The 20,375-nt window shown below is 46.1% G+C and overlaps 1 protein-coding gene across 2 annotated transcripts in view; it reads left to right on the forward strand.

The window, feature by feature from the left end:
- Positions 1-7,875: 7,875 nt before the first annotated feature.
- NOCT (nocturnin) overlaps positions 7,876-20,375 on the forward strand; it is a 37,684-nt gene continuing 25,184 nt past the window's right edge. Inside the window, exon 1 of one of the 2 annotated variants that reach the window (XM_078676778.1) lies at positions 7,876-8,216. In XM_078676778.1, coding sequence (XP_078532904.1) covers positions 8,165-8,216 — 52 coding nt within the window. In that variant the 5' untranslated portion in view covers positions 7,876-8,164. Of the gene's footprint in view, positions 8,508-20,375 lie in introns of both variants that reach the window. The other variant, XM_078676777.1, reaches the window with a different exon arrangement.

The following is a 20,375-nucleotide window of genomic DNA, read 5'->3' on the forward strand; positions in this document are numbered from 1 at the left end:
ATACCTTATTAGCAAAAGAGGGCGGAGTCTGCCGGATGTTGAAGGCGCAACATTGTTGCACTTATATTCCGGACAAAAGTGTGCAGCTCAAAAGATATGTGAAAAACATTACTAATTTGGAAAGGGAACTCAAACCACTCGAGGTTGACAGTGCCTGGAAGAGACTGGTAGATGGTCTCTCAAATGTAGGTCATTGGTTTGCTAGCTTAGGTAAAAGCTTACTGTTTAAGATACTGATGCCAATTGGAATTATAGGTCTTATCCTATTCTTCATATTTGTCTGTTGCAAATGTCGCAAGCACACCGGAAAACATCAAGTGAATGCGAGAGGAGTGAAACGAAGTGTGGATGAACTTGAATTAGAGGAAATGAATAATCAGATATGCAAAAGGGTGAAGAATTCTCACCCTACCAAAAATGAGAGAGAAAAGATGAATAGCTTGCTGGAAGAGATAGAGATGTATAAGGTGTGAGAAGTTGGCATCTGGTTCCATTTATTTTGTGATGATAGTAAATATCATCAAAGAGGGGATTGATGAAGCAAAGCTTCGCATTTGCGACTTGCTTTTGTCATAAACCTCGTCCATGTATAACCAGGAAATAATTTGTACGTCTTACTAACGTTTATTTCATGTTTAAAACGAAAACATTGAAGCTTGCCTATGTGTATTTCTAATACGACTAATTTGAGTCTTAAAAATGGCCGCTGCTTTGAAATAGCTTCTGCGCATGCGTCAGTCACACTCACGTGTCCTGGCGTGTTTGCAGGTTTGGAGGGAAATAGTTGCGCATGCGTAATACATAGCTTTGGCCATAACGTGGTACTGCTCATACCATTGCTCTTGTGCCCGTATATATGTAGCTAACATTTAGACTGCATAAGTATAAATTTTAGTGATAAGTTGAAAGTACAAACCCAATGATGTGTTTTCATATCGTTATTTCTATGTATTAATTTGTTTTCGCTTACTTTTCATGTATCCTCGACTCGGAGGGGTGCTGGGCTGGGGAGACCATCTTGGAGGGTACTTGTGCGCAGACTCGCCAGGAGCCATCATGGCATTGAATAGCTGCCAAAGAAGGTTGATACCAGAAGCCACTCTGGGAAGCTGTACCTTCGCCCCGCAGCATCACGATATTGTTCAATTATGTTGCTAAAATGTATTCTTTCCATGTATTCTGCGCAATTTTCTCATGGGAACCCCAATCTTGCTAGGCGGTGCCCAGAGATGTAAATAAGGCCTCCAAATAGTCTGTTCTGATTGGTGTGTTACCCAAAGCCTACCTTAGGACCAATCCAAATTTAGGGATTCTGACACTTTGCAACATTGGGGGGTGGTACACCGTCCCCAAACTGTATATCTACCCTGGGCTCACCTAGGGAAATTGTCCGACTTGTCTGGTTTAGCTGACCTGTCACTGACCCATCGCACTCAATAGGTGACTGAAGATACAGAGCACTGCGGAGTACTCTGTCCGAAATTGACCATAGACTAAGGTTCTACTGAACCTTAAAGTGCTGGCGAAGCACTTTGCTGGGAGTTCGCTGACCCAATCGGGGTCTTGATCGATAGCTGCAGAGAGGGTGGGGCGCAGGCGTTGCTTCCGAACTGCGGGTGCTGGTCCTGTCCTGAGGGTTTCCTGTCCTGTCCTGAGGTCCTGTCCTGATTCCTAATCTGAGGGTTTCCTGTCCTGTCCTGGGTGTCCATTCTGCACCTGCTGTCCATTGAGGGGTATCCTTCCTTGAGGGTTTCCTGTCCTTAACTGACCCGTGGCCAGGGTTTGGTTTTCACACCAGTCTAGGTAAATATTGCTCTAAATTCTTTGAACTTGCACCTTTCTAATTTTCTGTCTTTTGCTTCAATAAAGACACACCTTTGCATATGTTGACTTTCCATGCTTTTGCCGCAAATTATTGAAATCGTAAAGTCATTTGCATAATTTCATAACGTGTTCCCATGTTACCCTATCTGTTAGAAATTATATTTTGCATTGCAGTTTGTCATTTTCTGATATGGTCTAGAACGGCCTTTCTTAAACTGTCCAAAGTACTTTTACCCTAAATGCATAGCGTTTCCTGTTGCATCCCATATTAGCATTTCCATGATTACCCTGACTTTATTTCTCTATAGTTATGTACTTTTCATTTTCTTGATTATCGATTGCCTTATTCTTGTAAATCTCATGCTTTCAGAAAACGAACTTTAGATAAAGATTTTAAAACTTCCAGTTGTCCGTGGTCATTTTACAAAAGTATTGAATGTCATTTTGAGTTGTATTTTGCTGCCTTTCCTTTTACAGCTAGCTCCCTGATCCATTGTGGTCATAGGTACCCGTGTCGGTGGATGGTAAGTCGGGTACGCTGAGTAATAACAGTAGGGAATTCACACAAATTGGTAGCAGCCCGTGAAGTCACCCGGTCAATGTATATGGTGAATTGAAATATATGGGCCCGAAGCCGGAAGCGGCGAAATTATTGGTTGGGTGACCTCGCGCGCTCTATCACTTGTATAGTCTGTTCATGCTGTGCTTGAGTTTGTGTGCCTTTTGGCCTGTGTCGCTCCGATTCTATGGCCTGCTGTAATGTTGTATGGTAAAATAACTAGCGGACTACTAGTTATGTTTAGGTAGGTATCTTTATTTATTAATATATATAAACGAGCTAACTTGAGGAGCGCCGGCCGGCGCTGCCGTTCTGTGTCTCTCTCGGCGCGCAATGGGGGATGCGCGCGCAGCGCGCCAACATGGCCGCCGCACGTCACGTCTGACGTGACGTGCATCCACTAGAATGCGCACTCTACATATCTCCCCTTTTTACCAAACTTTAACTGAGTCACTTACAGTCCAGTGTCCAACTCGAAATCTCGAAATCTGGAGGGCCTTACCACCGGCCTCCCACTTCTTGTAACCTTGACCGGGTTCTCCATAGTCTCTTGGCTCCCCTCCTCTTGGCTCTCTGCTCCTTCACTCACAGCTCCATCCTCATTCATGCTTCTCTCAAACCTGTCCATTTCCGTACCTCTACTTCCGTTCTCTTCTTCCTCTTCTCTATCCATTCCGACCCTTACTCTGCTTTGCTGCTCACAGGCTTCTTGTCTCTTCTCCACGTTCGCACCTTCCGTGTCTTCCCATTCAGTTCCATGTTGCTCCCAGCCCAAAACCTTATTGCACCTAGCCATCCGGTCCTGGGACCACACATTCCCATCACTCAGCAAAGCAGCTCGATCGTACACCTCCACGACTTGCATCGGCTTGCTGTACTTGCTGTCTCCTTTCTTCTGTAGAGTGGCCAACTTTACTCTCACCCACTCTCCTTTCTCCAATCCTGTACTTTTAACATTCCTCCGTTTATTGTAGTGATTACTGTAAATTGTCTGTGCTCTTTCCAGGTTGGCCCGCACCACTGCAGGGGACCATTCGCTGGTGACGACCTTTTCCTTCCAAATCCTGTTGTCATGGGTGAATGGTTCACGTCCCCTCAATATTTGGAACGGGCTGTACCCCGTGCCAGTGGGGGTTATTCTGTAGGCCCACACCATGTTCTCTAACGCCTTTTCCCAACTCTGTCCACTGGATATGGCGGCTTGGATGGCTCCCATCACTACCCTGTTAAATCTCTCCACTAAGCCGTTACCGGCCGGATGGTAGATCGCCGTGTGCTTGACAGTGATGCCATTCCTTTGCATGAACTTGCTCCACCTTTCCGACGTGAACTGGGGCCCGTTGTCACTCAAGACCGATTTGGGTATTCCTTCCCTGGTGAAAGTCTCTGACATAAACTTTATGATGTTTTCTGTGTCCATGGACTCATCTATTCTCACCTCCGGCCACTTTGAATATCGATCCATGAGTACGCACACGTATTTCTGTGTGCCGTGGTCATCTAGGACAGGTCCCAAAATGTCTATCGATAGTTCTTCCCATGGATTAGCGGGAGGGTCAGACTTCCCTATCGCTGGTCTCAAGGGTTTTAAGGTCTTATCTGCCCGTTGACATTGGGGACATTCCCTGACATGCCTCTCAGCCCTTATGTCCATGCCTGGCCACCAGTAGTTTTGTTTTGCCCTTGCCTTTAGTTTCCCTATGCCTAGGTGTCCCTCGTGTAGCAAGTCCAACAGTTTCGAGGTGAGGTTCCTGGGGGGAATCACCTTGTCTCCTCTGTAGATGAATACCCCCTTGTCCCCTACTGACAGTTCCTCTCGGACTTCGAAGTATGGCTTGAGGCTCGCCCTCACGTTCCTTTTCTCAGGCCATCCTTGAACAATGTTCTCCTTTACTTCTTTCATGTCTGTGTCTTCCTCATAGGACTCTGTCCATTCTTGTAAGCTTATCAACCTTTCTTGGTCCTCTATGAGAGCTACCAACTCCCCTTTGCTTGCAGGGTCTTCCTCTCCAGGTTCCATGGCGGCAGCCCTACTCAGGTAATCCGCTACTCGGTTCCGGTTCCCGGGAAGGTACTCCACGTCATACCTAAACTCGAGTAACTTTAGTGACATCTTGGATATTCTGGGAGTGGCACTGGCGTGTCCACTCGATGTCAGCACCTTCACCAATGGCTTGTGATCTGTTTTGAGTAGAAAACGTGTTCCCCACAGAAATTGCCGGAATCTCGCCATGGCCCACACAACCGCCAGCATCTCCTTCTGAATCACGCTGTATTTGCTCTCCGTGTCCGTCAGTGCCCTGGACGCAAAACTGATTGTCTCCATTTCTCCTCTTCCTCTGTCTTGCATGAGCACAGCGCCCAGGCCCTTGTCGCTGGCATCCGTTGTCAGTACCGTGGTGCCTTGTGGATCGTAGCCCTTGAGGGGAACAGCTCCTATTACATCCCTTTTGATTGTTTCAAACTCGGCTTGTGCTTCCGGTGTCCATTGGAACACAGTGCTTTCCCTGGTCAGCAGCCTCATGTTGTGGGTCTTTGAAGCGAAGTGGACCACAAACTTGCTGTAGTACTCCGCCATCCCCAGGAACGACCTGACCTCTTCCTTGCTTCTGGGTGGTGGAGCTTCAGCGATGGCTTTTACGTTTTCCGACTTGGGTGTAACGCCCTGTTGTCCGATCTCGTGTCCTAGGTACGTTACCGACTGTAGGCCCAACCGACACTTCGCCCACTCCGCTGTAAGGCCTTTGGTTTCTAGCGTCTGTAGCACGTGTCCCAGCTTTTGATCATGATCATGCTTGTCTCGGCCCATCACCAGGATGTCGTCCTGGAAATACTGGACGTCCTTGCAGTCTCTGAATAGTTGGTGCATCATCTTCTGGAAAACTGCAGCCGCCGAGGCCAGCCCGAACGGCATGCGACAAAACTGGTAGCAACCAAACGGGGTGATGAAGGAAGTGAGACTTTTGTTGTCCGGGTGAAGTGCTATTTGGTGATAGGCCGATGTCAAGTCGATAGTGGAGTACCACCTCACTCCTCTGGTCTTGGCCAACATTTCTTCAATTCTGGGGAGAGGGAACTTCTCCACCACGATATATTTATTCAGTTCTCTCAGGTCCACGCAGAGCCGGACCTTCCCATTGGGCTTCATCACGACCACTAGGGGCGCCAACCATTCTGCACATGTTATCGGTTCTATTATTCCCTTCTTTTCCAACTCCTGAAGTTCTTTCTGGACCGCCTCTCTTACCGCAATCGGCACGTTTCTCACTTTGTGAGCCACCGGTATGGCCCCTTCCTTGAGCACGATCTTGTGTTGGAATTTTTCCATCCGTCCCACCGTGCCTCCAAACACTTTTGGGTAGTTCTCCTTCCACTTATTCAAGTCCGGCCATTCCTCTTGTCCTGCGAGTAGTATTTGCTCCTTTCCTCCTGGATCCAGCTTTATCCCTAGGTCGCCCTGGTCCAGCCATCCAAGGACGGAGGGTCCTTTCTCCGCAATATACAGCTTGCACCATGCTGATCGGCCTCTAAATTCGAACAACAAGCGTCGGAACCCCACCATTGGAATGCGGTCGCCATTGTAAGTGACCGGCCGAATGTCTAGTTTCTCCAGCTCTGGGCCCAACTTGGGTCTGAACATTTCTTCCCACACTGCCCGCTGGATGATGGTGAAAGGGGATCCAGTGTCTGCCACTACCGTGATGGTGATTCCTCCCATAGACATGTCCAGGATTGGTTTCGTGGATTTCTTCCCTTCTACGCTTAGTACTTGGTCGTATATACATAAGACGGTGACCACCTCTTCCTCTGCGATCTCCTCTAGGTCTTCTTCGCCTTGATCTATGCTTTTCACCATTTCCTTGGGATTTTTCTTCCTACACACTTTTTCATAGTGGCCCAAGATGCCGCAGTGTAGGCACTTGGCTCGGAACGCAGGACATCTTCGATCGCGCGCGTCGTGGGACCGACTGCCGCACCTGTAGCACGATTTCTTGCCATCGTTGCCTGCTTGCTTTCCTTGCCATCTGTTGGTTCCTCTGGCCACCGAGTCTTTGCCTCTCTGATCTTTTCGGTGATCTCCCTCTTGTATCCTGTTCACCATCGTTGGGGGCGCTATGTCTTTCTTGGTCGCATCGGCACATCTCCTTGCGAGTTCCGCCCTTTTTACGATGACCATTACATCTTTGAGTGAGGTGTCGCCGCTTGCCCATAACTTGTCCTGGACATTTGTGCTTGTGGTATGCATCACGATCTGGTCCTTTATGAATTCGTCTTCCCACAATGCGTATTTACACGGGGCAGCTAGCTTCCTCAAGGCCGCCACATATTCCTCAATGTTCTCTCCCGGCCGTTGTCTTCTCTGCTGGAAGTTAAACCTGTCAACTGATACGCAGATAGTGGGGCGATAACGTTCGTCCAGATCTTCCAATGCATGTGCATATACATCCTTGTCGGCATCGTCCCTCTTTTTGGGCACCAGGCTCTTGTAAATCCTGAGACCCTCCGGTCCCAGGTTCAGTAATAGGATCCGTTTCTTCCTTTGGGGGGTGAACGACTCTTCATTTTCATCCTCCAGGACCCCTATGAAATTGTCGATATATTCTTTCCAGTCCTCCCACTTCATCAGGGGGTCCCCTGGTTTCGGTAGGAATTGCACCGGCGCAATCGCATAGCCTGCTGGCGTGCTCATCCTCACCTCCCTGGTCGCTGTCGATTTGACGTCCTTGCTGGTGGGACTCCCTGGGGTGCTGTCTTTTACCTCTGTGTTGGTATCTTCCTGGGGACTCTCAGTGCTAGTCCCCGCCTCCTCCTCTTTGGTAGCCAGCGCTGTATCTCCAGGGCCCGGCGTGGTGGTAAGGGTTGCACCGTGGGTTGTCTCCTGTGGGGCGTGCTGCTGCCTCTCCGGCCTCTTCGCCGCCTCTCGGTTGTCTGTGGCACTGCCACGCTCCTCAGCTCGTGTGGTGGCTCAGCTGTGCCCACCCTTAAACCCTCTGCTATGTGGGCTATGTGGGGCAGCTCTACACCTGCTATTTTTCTTTGTTTTATTCCTGCAACAGTTCTCTCATGTAACATAACTGGTTCTATTGTACAGTGCTTTGACACCTTCGGGTAAAGTCCGCGCTTTAAAAAAATGAATTAAATAAATAAATAAATACCTGTAGTGAGCCACTCGGCCACTACGACGTGACAGAGACACCCTGATGAAGTACAAGCAACCCTCAAAGCCAGGCGCGACAGAGGTTATAAATAACTGGGATGTAGACCGCTCGGGGTCTTTTTCCCCCGCACTTCATGCGCTGTGACCAGTGTGCTTTATGTAAAGTTGGGGCTGTGGAAACCCCGTGCAGTGCCCAACACAACAGTACCCATCTTCGGCTTTACTAATCAAAAGAACAATGATTTCGGACACCCGACAACAGAGACACGTATTGTATGCCCGTGACGCATATCCTCCCACAGGAGCAGCAGCAGCATTCCTGCCTGTGACGTGGCTCATGACCTTTACCCCATATCCCCGGATGTGCCAGATGGTTGGCGTCACTGCATTCTGTCATAGCCGCACCCGGCCTCCCTCCTCTCTTTCCAGGGAAACCCTCAGACGGAACGTTCCATCAGGCGTTATAAGGGGTAGGCGAGAGTTACAACCATACACATGTGGCCCTTTCAAGAAGAGTAAAAGCGTTAAATACCCGAAATAGCACAGCTTCACTTCGAAACTATAGCTCTGGGTCAGAATGATACAACGTGCTGCCTTACTCTAGACGCTGAAGGCTGCTGGAGATGGATGCGCCCAGTGATGTCAGAAAGGAGGTCGGGTGTCCTGAGCCGGCTGGTAGGTTACGATACAGTGGAAGCTTGTAAAGCATCGAAGTCTGCCGTGTCGCGACTCCTCGTGTTTCCTGAGCCCCTGGTGCCGCCCGGCAGGTCCGGCGGCGCGACATGTATCAGGGGCCCGGCGTTGCCCGTAGCTTCTGCTCGGCGTTGATCTGCGCCCCTCTGCGCTGGCGCTGTGGCCCCGCTTCGGCCACGGAAAGCAGCAACGGAGGCCGGAGACGCGGGCGCAGTTGCTCCCCGCGGCCCCCGCCTGGCAGAGCAGTCGCCCGAGGCGCCGCTTCCAGAGCAGGTGAAGGACCAATGGTCTGGGCTGGGTTGGGGGCGGGGAGGGGGCATCCTGAGCGTTTGTCCCCTTGTTAGACTTGTATTTGCATTTAACATCTGTACCGACCCCTGGACTCTTGCAGCTGAACAAGATATGACCGTTCCACGGTGTGTATGCTATAGGTTACGTCCCTGTGTTCATCACACGAGGCTTAAATTTTGGAGGTACACTCGTTGATATAAATGGAAATCAGCTTCTCCAGACACAGACAAATGAATTGTGTGTGAGTGGTGGGGTGGTGGGGGTTGACATGATGGAGATCGTGCCAGTTGATGTGGCTAATGTGCTCTGTTGGTGCAGACGAAGTAACAATAACTGGACTTGTGTGTTCCATTGCACTGGCAACGCTTTGCTGGCTAAATAGCCTGAAGCCATATTCTGCCAGGCGATTGTCAAATATGTAGATTTTGGTTAATGTATAAAGTTAAATAATACATATGTCTTATTGAAATAATATAGCTGTATGTTGCGTCCGGTACCTTTTTTAGGTCTCGCCTGTCGATGCGCATGTGCATCGAGCTTGCGAGACTATTGGGGCTTAACCACTCTTTAACTAACTTGCAAGGAATCGTGGCGTTTCCTTGCAGTGCCCGTGACTTTTAAGCTCAATGCGCATGCTCATTGAGCTTAAAAGCGCGTGCACATCAGTTCCCTCAGCCGCACTCCAGTCCCCTGCTGCTTTCACACCCTCTCCGCCCCCTCCCCTGCCCGCCGTGTCACATTTCTCCTCCCCCCTCCCCTTATCTGCCTTTCCCTCCGTCTTGTTTTTTTTTTTACCCGCTCCGCCCCCTCCCCTGCCCGCCGTGTCGCATTTCTTTTCTCCTCTTTGCTCCTCCAGCAGTTCTCTGTCACCTTTCCTTCTCTCCTCCCTTGTCCACCTTTTCATTGTTTTTGCCCACCTCTCCTCCAGTTGAACTCTGTCACTAGCTCCTTTCAGCCCCTTCTCATTCCAGTGTTTTCGGGTCCCATCTCATGCTTGTTATAAAGGGGCTGCCGAAATGCGGACACTCCTCAACCCTCTGCTTCACATGAGACTCTGCGGCTCTCCTGGGACAATAAACCACTCCAGAACAAACATGGAGTTGTCATACGCGGCCATCTATCTCAATTAAAGGCCACATAGCTTCTCTAACCTCTAGGAAAATCTAGCCCTGCTATTTAATTTTGGTGCGGGATTACTGTGTAAAGAAGGTTTGCATAACGTCTCATCTGACTAACTAGTGCTTTAGTTTAGCATTGTATGTGTTTTCATAGGCTTGTGTGTATGTCCTTTAATGCATGTGCATGCTTGTCTTTTTCTGTTCAGTTCCCGTGTCAGTGTGTGCTTACCTGGATTTCCGTTTGTCTAATTTATGTGGCCTTTGTCAACGAGGCAATCCGCTACTCTGTCCAACGTTTATGAAGACGAGACACTCAACCACACAACGCCACTCACACACACAACGCCACTCACCCACGCAACGCCACTCACCCACGCAACGCCACTCACCCACGCAACGCCAACGTTTATGAAGACGAGACACTCACCCACGCAACGCCACTCACCCACGCAACGCCACTCACCCACGCAACGCCACTCACCCACGCAACGCCACTCACCCACGCAACGCCACTCACCCACGCAACGCCACTCAGCCACGCAACGCCACTCAGCCACGCAACGCCACTCAGCCACGCAACGCCACTCAGCCACGCAACGCCACTCAGCCACGCAACGCCACTCAGCCACGCAACGCCACTCAACGCCACTCAGCCACGCAACGCCACTCAGCCACGCAACGCCACTCAGCCACGCAACGCCACTCAGCCACGCAACACCACTCAGCCACGCAACGCCACTGAAACAGCGCCACTCACACACGCAACGCCACTCACACAAACAACGCCACTCATCCACGCAACACCACTCATCCACGCAACGCCACTCATCTATTTGCAAAACGAAAAATGTTAAACTCTTCTATTGCGAGACCTATTGCATTTTCAATGCTTGTTTCTTTGTGCGAGAAGGGCAGATGCTGCTTCCTTTTAGAATTCCGGAACCGATGATGCAGTATTTGTGGTAAAGACTCTTCCAGTAAGAAACCCTTATTGAGTGTTAGGAAATTGCCATGACGTATCCACCGTAACTGCATTTAAATATTGTGGTTTCAGTTACTAGATCACGAACTCGTTTTGAAGAGTTGGACTGCTTTTACGTTTCATGGGGTTCTAAATAGTGTGGTAACTAGTATGAGTTGTTTTTTTAAATTGCATGTATGATGACGTATAGGTTATACAAGTTTTCTCTTGGGATGGTTACATCAGTTATGCTAACTCGTTTGGTAAGCCCGGGGCTGGAAACAAGTTGACCTTACGATATGGAGTCTTGTGGCAGCACAAGCCGGTTATTGGAACGCTTTGTTGAGAATGGGCCTACTCCCTTTCTGCTGGAACACTTTTTAGAGAGTTATTGCTATGTCACTGAAAGATGGTGACCTCAGTTACCAACTTAAACCCATATCTGCTTTAAGGGCATATCCAAATAGCATATGTCAACATAATGGTTAAGAGGACAGTCTTCTGTAAGGCACTTTTTTTTTTTACTCCTCTCGAGCACAGTGGTGAAAACAATATTTAGCTTCGCTGTAGCACTGCATGGCCTTAGTTGTGCAGGACCCCCTCGGTAGGCACTAGTCAGATGGGACTTCTATCGCCTTCCCCCCCCCCCCCCCCCCTGAAACTGACATGCATGTTGGACAGATTATCCATATCGATAGGAAGGCAAAAGGAATAGGAAGGCAAAAGGGGAGCACAAAATTCTAGTATCATGGAAGGTTGCAAACAACCGAGATGTTTATGGTAATGTAAAAATGCTCGAAATAACCAACAATTATTAGTATAGAGCACCACTTCATGAAAAACGTTTTATTTTATTTACATATTCATAAGCAAAACGTATTTGTTATATACACTAAAATAACTTAAGGTAATGTTCAAGCGAGGCATCCCTGCTGTTCATTTCCAAAGATATAATGATGTGTGCATATCCAAAGGCGGCACCTTGAAATCCTCTGCATGAAATGGTAATCTTGAGTTGCATCAGCAGTGTTTGAACAGCGTGCCTGACCTTGCAGGCTGTAATCGTCACTCAGTTGCTGTGCATTTCTGGCAGTCCCACTAATCAGGATAACATTTCATGTTCACTGTTGTATTGCCAAGGTGCCCCAAGAAAAATAGAGTTCTTTAATATAATAAAGACTATAAGGAAGTAAAATTGGTGATCAACAGGCGAATTAACAATTAACTAGTTCTATAAACATCAACAGAACGTACGCTAAACCAAATTAGAAAAAAAACAGAAAAAGACCAAAATAGCCAGAAAAAAGAAATGCTATCAGTTTGCTCTCTGTTCATTAATATCTCATACTCATGTTCCTTAATGACTGATACTTGTTCTTGAAATACCTATATTCAGTCCTGGCAATTCTTGAGTATCGTGAGCTGTATATAAGTGGCCAGATTTGACTGTTCTTTTTCACCTTCACATTTATAGTGCAGCATCAGACCCCCCTTTCCTGATACTTATTAACCCTATGCTACGCTCTCGTAGTTTGCTCTACTTCGCACTATACGAACTGCACATAGCACAGTGCAAATACGGGTAACGTAGTGGTCATTTTTTGCTTGCTCATGGTCCTCAACGTCAAGTTGGCGACATTGAGCAAGCTAAATGACATCCCTGCGAGACTTTTTCATTGTTCGCGATCAGCAACATCAAGTTGCAGATTGCGAACGTGGAAAATAAACCTCCGGGCAAGATTCTCAACCCGGGAGGTCCGATTTTTTTTATTTTTTTATTTTATTTTATTTTTTTTATTGCGAGTGATCGCTTTTGCTCGTGACCGCTCGCGATGAGAAACTACCAGTCCGCATTGAGAAAGCTGCAGCTCGAGTGAAAATCTACTGGAGCCGCAGTAAAAGACAGCTCGCACTGTGCAAGATGCCGTTTTCAATGACTGCACAGTGCGAACAAGCATCTGGCACTGTGCAATCATCGCGAACAGAGTACTACGCAGTTCGCCTAGTGCTACACGTAGCTTGCAAAGTGCACTTCGCGTAGCTACACGTAATGCTACTTCGCGAACTACTCCCAGTGTTAATACTGATCACATATCCTATTATCGACCCACTTGAAACTTGCATACTTGAAGGAACCTACAACCCATATTAACTTTATGAATACTATTTGGTGCTAGAGGGCACTGTATATGTTTACCAAGGGGGCGAGAGAGAGAAACTCCCAATCAGTATATTCTCCCGTTCTTTTTCGCAAAGATTATGATAGTTACATGATCCTAATGTGTGTATTATAAGACTAAGCTGCCAAGCCAAGATTTTTTGGATGATAACCCTTACTCACTTTTGTGGAATGCTTCATCACATGGTTCTACTCTGGATAAAACTGTGTGTCATTTATCTGGGCTCAGCAGAATTTGGGAGCTCTTGTATAACATATGTCTTATTAATATTGGGACGGGAGAACTTGTAAACATTACTTTAGACCCTCCCACCCCCACCCAAGGACCTTTCTTTTCAGGGCCCGTGGTAAGATTAAATACTAAGAAAGCATTTTATATGGTACTTTCTCTAGTGGTTCCCAAATCCCTACAGTCAACATTTGTTTGCCTTGTAAATACAGGCCAAAGGGTCTATTGGTTTAATCAGTACTTATCTATCCCATGTCTAATTTTATGCATGCAAAATACATCCATTTAAAGAAATACTCGCAGTAACTTTTCTGCCTCATGGGTGGGGTAATGTGTCTAGTCGCTTATTTGTCAAGGATATTTACCTACCTGAGACAAAGCGACTTTCCATGCATCCTGAGTTTGCCTTGACTGCAGGGATTTCCACACCTCTCCCCACTCCTTGATGTGAAAAAATGAAGTCCAGGGATATAATCTAGGCCATGGAAGATAACTGTCTTTGTCCTAATTCTAAAGAAAGGTATAAGAAAAGTACCTTGAATAATCCTCTTGGGTGACAAGTGAAAGGTTTTACAAAGCAGTTATTGTTGTCTTGAGGAGTGGATTGCAAAAAATAGTACTTCTTTAACACAAGCGAACAGTTTTGGCTTGGTGCTAGATTAACAGACAATTTTATGGCCTTGGTTGCACAGTAACCAATGTGCAAAAAAAGTGTATTACACTTAGATTGATTTACTTTGTAGTATTTGATAAAGTGGATAGTAATTTACTAGTTAAGTTAAACTGCCTGGGTCTTGTTATATCTTTATTAGCATTGATTCAAGTCTCGCAAACAGACACTATAGCAAATGTTTTAAAGCAGATGCATACTTGATTTAACATTTCCTCCCTGTACAACCCACACGCTATGAGCATTAAAATAACAAATTTTCCTCCAAAATTCGGTTTGTGCTCTTAATCTTACATTTGTGGGCAAACTGTTACTTTTGGCCAAAACAATAGTTAGTCCGAAATCTTACATTTGCGGGTGAACTGTTACTTTTGGACAAAACAATAGTCTTCAACAACTGTTGACCACACTTTTGAAATCCACTCAGACAAATTTTCTACAGTTGAACGTTGAGAAATCCATGAGAAGGGTTTTTAGAGGATGGAGGACTGGATAGACCCCTAGAAATCAGTGGCAAAACCTAGAAATGAAGACATTCACTCTTACTTGAGGGTGCCTTTCCATCCAAGCATGAATTGCGAACTGCACATAAAAGAAGTAGAAGCAAAATCTTCTTTAAGTTGTTTTTAACTGAAACATTTGCACTCTCAATATTGATCTGGCCTGTGTACCCACGCTTGAAGCATAAGTAAAAACTATTATATATATTTCACTTCACAGTGAAGAAGCTTAAATTGTAAGTAAGAACAATGACTAGTTAATATTAGTGGATGATTTATGATGCATTTGCCTACCTCACCAGTCTTTAGTAGGTTGGAGGAAGGAAGGTCGACACTGGTTTAAATGTGGGGTTCCTAATATGCAGAATGCTAACATTATTGCTCCCTCAACTGTCACTCTTACATGTACCCATATTACGTTCCATAACATGCTAGAAATCATCTTGCAGTTGGACATTTGCCCTTACGCTTATATTGTTTCCAAAGCATACGTTAAAATCACCAGAGCAGGTTACCCGGTCATTCGAATGCTTTGTCTAAAATGGGTCTAATTACCTGAAGCATAATTTAGTCAAATGATTTACCTGTCTTAAATTAGTAGTTCATCTCTTTAATGTTTATGTCAAAGGGCCTCAGAGATTTTGATCAATCTAATCAAAGCTTTACATCATTAAGTGTACTGAGGTCAATAACATTTGGCACATTGTGTCATTTTTATAGCCATCAATAGGTCCCCATTAGCTCCCCCTTTTCCTTGTTTGTATGCGCTACTATTCTAAACCAGATAGTCGGTCCAAACAGTGTTTTCAGCACACAAAATTGCCTATAGCAGAATTACTGACAGTGACTGGCAATTATAAGATCTCAAAATGTTCTGTTTCCTGCTGAAAGCAGACCACTTTTCAGCTAGTAAATCACCAGCCAGACTTGCATGTCGATCTTCTGTCGTCCATGTTGTTGCAAGATAGAGGTCAGCTCTTCATCCCTCAATTGAGTCGTCTTCATTGCCATACTAATCTGTTACACCAGGTGTCAGTGTGACACTTATGGGACAGGATTCAAATTGCAATTTGATGTGTTGGTACAATAATCTTCCCTGCATGGTAAACAGCTGTGTACCCCTCATCCGAGTGTCCCACTGCATGTTAAACTGGTGTCTTGACTTTTTTATTTCGGTCTCGGCTAGGCAGCTCTTGCACTGTCTCTTCAAGACTTGCTGTAGTCAGGTTTGGACTTGAAGCCCCACCCACTCTCCACCCATATTTTGAATTGGCTTGTGTCATTGTCCTTTGTAAATGCTGGCTTCTGATTTGTTAATAGGCTCGTTAGTCCCTCCTTAGCCATGCCTTGTCTACATTTGTAACCTTCCGTGAGGACTGGCCCTTTTATTTGTGTTGTTATACGATCTGTTTTAATTACATCCTCCAAGCACTATTTTCTTGAAGGGCTTTCTCCTCCCTGCTTTTGCAGGCAGGCCATGCTCTCCCGCAACTTTTAACGTTTTTTTCATTTAACTAGCCCAGCAGCTTTATTAGGTCGAGCCTGGGCAGTGCATACAAAAGGTAATGGAACAATAGTATGGGCTATATGGGCTGGACCAGTAAATAAGTCCTCAAAATCTGATATAGCACAAAGGTAGGCGACTGGCAAGAAGACTGAGGATATTTGATTAGGAGACCTTACCTTCTTTATGCTACGGGGAATCCCAGCGATTTATATTAAGCAAGAAGGATTTTTTCTGATAAGATTCAACTGAATCTATCTATCAATAAAGAAGCACTCCATTCTTGGAAATTCTTAATCTCAACCAAAGAACCAAGGCTTTAATGTGGGTGATTGATAGCACGCTATGGGGGATTCACAACACAAAATATAACTTCTCCATCGAAAGGCCTGCTCCATTGGTATTGATACCACGTCATTTCAACCCTGATGAAGTCAGTTTACGGACGAAACGCGTTAGCTGGGCTGATGCATCTATTCATTCTTCTAATTGTGAACATAAAAGCAACATGACTGAATTCAATAACTATCAAGACTCCCATCTACATATGTTTAATTAATGCCATGATTTAAAAGATTATATTGTACTTGACATTTGAATTGCTTTAGATATTAGTTTGCTCCTTGATACTACCTGGGAAGTGCATGCGCTGCTCTGCGAGGCATGCTGTATTGAGGTAGGGACTTGAAACTCTGCCCACTGTCTGCCCACATTCTTCATTGGCTTGTCATTGTCCACTGTAAACTGTGGCTGTTCATTGATCGAAAGGTACAGTAGTCCCTCCATAGTACTGCTATGTCTCATTTTGTAACCTCCCATGGCGACACCCCCTATTAAGTGTGTTTTTGCTCAGTAGGCTTTAATTACAGCCTCCGAGCACTATTTTCACAAACAGCTTTGTCCTGCCTGCTGTAGGATCTACTCTCTCCTCACACTTTTAAAAACATTTTATAGCACACATTTGCAATGCAATAGGTCTTGCATTTGAGGGAGTTTAGGCTATTGGCATTTTAAATGACAATGCCTGTTATTTATCTGTTTTAAAAACAACACATAAATAAAAGGCATTGTCATTTACAAGGCCAATAGCTCAGGCTCTTATAAATGCGAGATCTATTGCATTGCAAAACAGATAAATAAAAGGCATTGTCATTTAGAATTCCAGTAGCTTAAACTCTAGCAAATGCGAGACCTAGTGCATTGCAAATGCTTGTTGTTATAATACTGGCACCAGCACTTCTGCGTTAAGCATTTAAAGATAAAACGCGATTGCTTCGAAAGTAAAGAAATTAAAAAAGTGCCTTTTTCCCCCTATTTCTTTACTTCTCCTTAAGCAGATGCATAGCTGCCAAGGTTTTAGATTGCCATGTGTGACATTTTCAAATGTCAGAGTAATTATGATAGACATTTCAACAACTGAGTGACATCAAGTAATGAAGACCAGGGAAACAAATATCAGAAATAAAATTCATGCCAAGCTGCTCCCCCACACAGAGATGTAGCCTGTGGTTAACTTTAAAGGTATTGGTAAGGTTTTCCGAACTCAACGTTATAAGCAACGGCTTCTACCTTTAATTGACTGTAGGATGTGACCAGCTAAAGGCAAGAACTGTACTTTTCAATTCAACTTTAAACTCAAAATTATGAAGCTGCAAGTGTAACTGGAAAAACTTTTATTTTCACACCAGACACAATAGCTAATATAAGCTGCTCCCTCATTTGAGCCAGTTGTGCAGCATATAAACAAGCTCGAACCTGGAAAATCACTGCCTACATATTAGCAATATATATATTGGTAGTCAGTATTTCAGCTGCTCTATCGTTGCCCGCCGGTACACTCTGAAAGCCAACACCGGGTTAGCAAACATACATGAAACATCTGCTGAAAGAAAGTATTTCTTTGAACATCCTGCCCCTGTGGTAGCTTCACGCTTTTACGACAGGTCTTGGTAAGCAGTTAATTAAATCAATAGATGCGCTCTGCACCCGTGGTCTTGATGTGCAGCCGCCCGCTCTTTTTAACGATTTGTATTGACCTCTACACACGCAGCATCTACATACCACACTAGATGCACAGCAAATACGGAAAAAACATTATCTCTTTTATTAAAGTGTCTGTTTTAGTTGGACATAAACTATTAATGTGTCCCAAGCATAATGAGGTTTCTTTTCTTTCGATTCAAACATTTACGACTCCAGTAAGATGTATATTTATTTTAGAAAATACGCAAGATGACAAGGGAAACACCCACTCCTGTTTAAATGGAGAAATCGTGCTTTAGTGCTGCCACAGAGAAGGCTCTCGACCACCCACTGTGTACCTGAAAGAAGCTCTAGGCCGAGAACTATCCCTTCACACAGCCTTTATATTCTCAGGAGCCAGAGTTACCGTCTGTGTGGACCAACAACACTTATCACATCAAAGGCCGGTGGAGATTGACCTTCCACTAGAGAGAGCCCTCCAAGTCCTAATATAATTGGAAAAGTACTAAGAGCATAAATGTGGCGGGGAGCCACGCAGTTACAAAAAAAAAACTGATCCTCCAGACTGGTAACTTTAATTTCAAGCGACTCCACCTGAAGAGCAGGACGTCACCACAGGAAAGAAGGCCAGGGGGCAGCAGCACAGCGGGATGCAGATGCTGCAAAGGAACAGAGAACGGCGCAAGCACCCCCTGCTGCTCTTGTTAACTACTACCACCGCCAAATTGCCAGGCAAACTTTACAGCAATGAAATAACAGCATGGCAGGTGTTAACTATTGAAAACAAATACTGTTGCTCACTTCAAAAGCACTTACTGATAATTCAGGCGCCACGGTCCAGTGTGAGCTAGGGTCCGTTGCATGGCCAGAGTGGGATGCAATCTACCTGGTTCCAACCACCGGCTGCGGCGACGACAATGAGCACTCGGCTCTCAGCCTAATCTCCTTTCCCACCCCGCCGCGTTTGACTCACCGTCCCCCCACTGACCTTAGCCTAATTAACTCCAACACGTTAGTAAAACGGAGGCTCCCCAATGCCTCAAATCACACAGTAAGTGGCTGCACAGCACCTTTGGGAGAGGCTGCGCCGTTAGAGCCCCGCTTACGGCTTTTCAACAGTGTTGTCCAGGACGTGAGGAAATGATTGCGCCAGGCGCCGTACTACTGCCAGCCGCAGGGGCAGCCAGTTAACGCACGTCTTGTGTCTGAGAGGGCAGGCCCCGGGGTCCCAATAATTTCAATTGGGCAGGGGTGCGTCTTGTTGTCACATGTCATCAGCGCCGTGGCAGGAATCAGCCAGCACTCTGCCTGCAGTTTTGCAACATTGTAGTAGCAAGCATGACAATGAAGCATTTGGGCAGCATCCGATGTTAATTACGGTCTCCTGGAGTCTGCGAGGAGCGACAGCCGTCAGTGTGCACTCAGCAGAGCAACCGCCCCCCGCCCTTCGGCGCACACAGGTCAGAGGCACCACCACCAGCCAGTCAGCGCGCAATAGCAGCACCCTGGCTTTAATTTAGCCAGTTCCAGCGCCGCTGCGCGTCAGCAGAGGGTCAGAGGCAAATGCGTGACAATACATTTCAGTGCGGTAATGCGGAACACCACACTGAAATGCGTTAGCGTCACGCCTGGTGCGTGACACTTGGCAGGACTGCAGATGTAATTCCTCTGTAGCCATGGCGCGTGTGGCGTCTCGTTGCTTGGCTTTCCAGCAGCAGCCCATGCTGTGTCAAATCGGGCTCCCACATCCCTACCTCTGCCTTCCTTTCCTCTTTGTGTATACGAGGAGGCAGAGGCAGCACCTCACCGGTCGCACGTTTCAAAGTACAGAGGGCTGAAGGGACCAGATATTTTTTGGGCCCTCCGTCTCCCGGCGACAGCAGAAGAAGCTACAGCAGCATTCTCAGAAGCCCCGGGAGTGACCCAAGCAACAGGAGCTGCTTCGCAAACCCCCCAGCAGCAATCTTGCACTCTCAACAGCAACGGCCACATTTACACAGGAATCCTGCTCTCTACATCTGCACCATATTGTTGGTGCACATTGGTTTCCTCGTTCTTTCAGTCTTTGGCTCTTTGCGAAAAGGAGGTATTCTGTGCTCTTACCCCTCACAGGGGTTCTTCTCTAGCTTGTTTATTTAGGAGCATGTTACTGCTTGCACAAACTATTCTTGCATTTTGTTTGTTTTCGTCAGGGCAGTTACTACTATGACCCTATTCATTGTGTTTTGTAATGTGTCCAAACAAGGAAAAACATTCCGATTTTGTCTGATACGATAACTTAATCACTGAACAATTTCTACAACTAAATATTACTAGGGGCATATTACAGGTGATCCTTTTACAAATTAAAAGGAGGTGTGTAGTAAGCACACATGATCGTTTCAGTAAAAAGAAAGGAGGCATGTTTAGCATGCAGTGATTACGCGATGGAAGCTCTGCATCTTGTTTCCAATCAAAGGTAAAAACATAAAACATCAGATGCAATTTTATTGTAGCCTTTTGTTTTTTGTTGCCCTTATCTACAGGTCATTGCTAAGTGTTTACAACACGTGCAAGATGTTTTATGGGTGCTCGAGGAAGAGACCGCCTTTAGATATGGATCAGGATTCAAGCATTTTTGTTTCTCCGACTATTTTCTTTTTCCGTATGGTGTAATAAGCAGCACTTTTAAAGTGGTGCTTTGTTTTCACTACATAAATAAAACAT

Source organism: Lissotriton helveticus, chromosome 2_1, assembly GCF_964261635.1.
Source record: "Lissotriton helveticus chromosome 2_1, aLisHel1.1, whole genome shotgun sequence".
Lineage (NCBI taxonomy): Eukaryota > Metazoa > Chordata > Amphibia > Caudata > Salamandridae > Lissotriton > Lissotriton helveticus.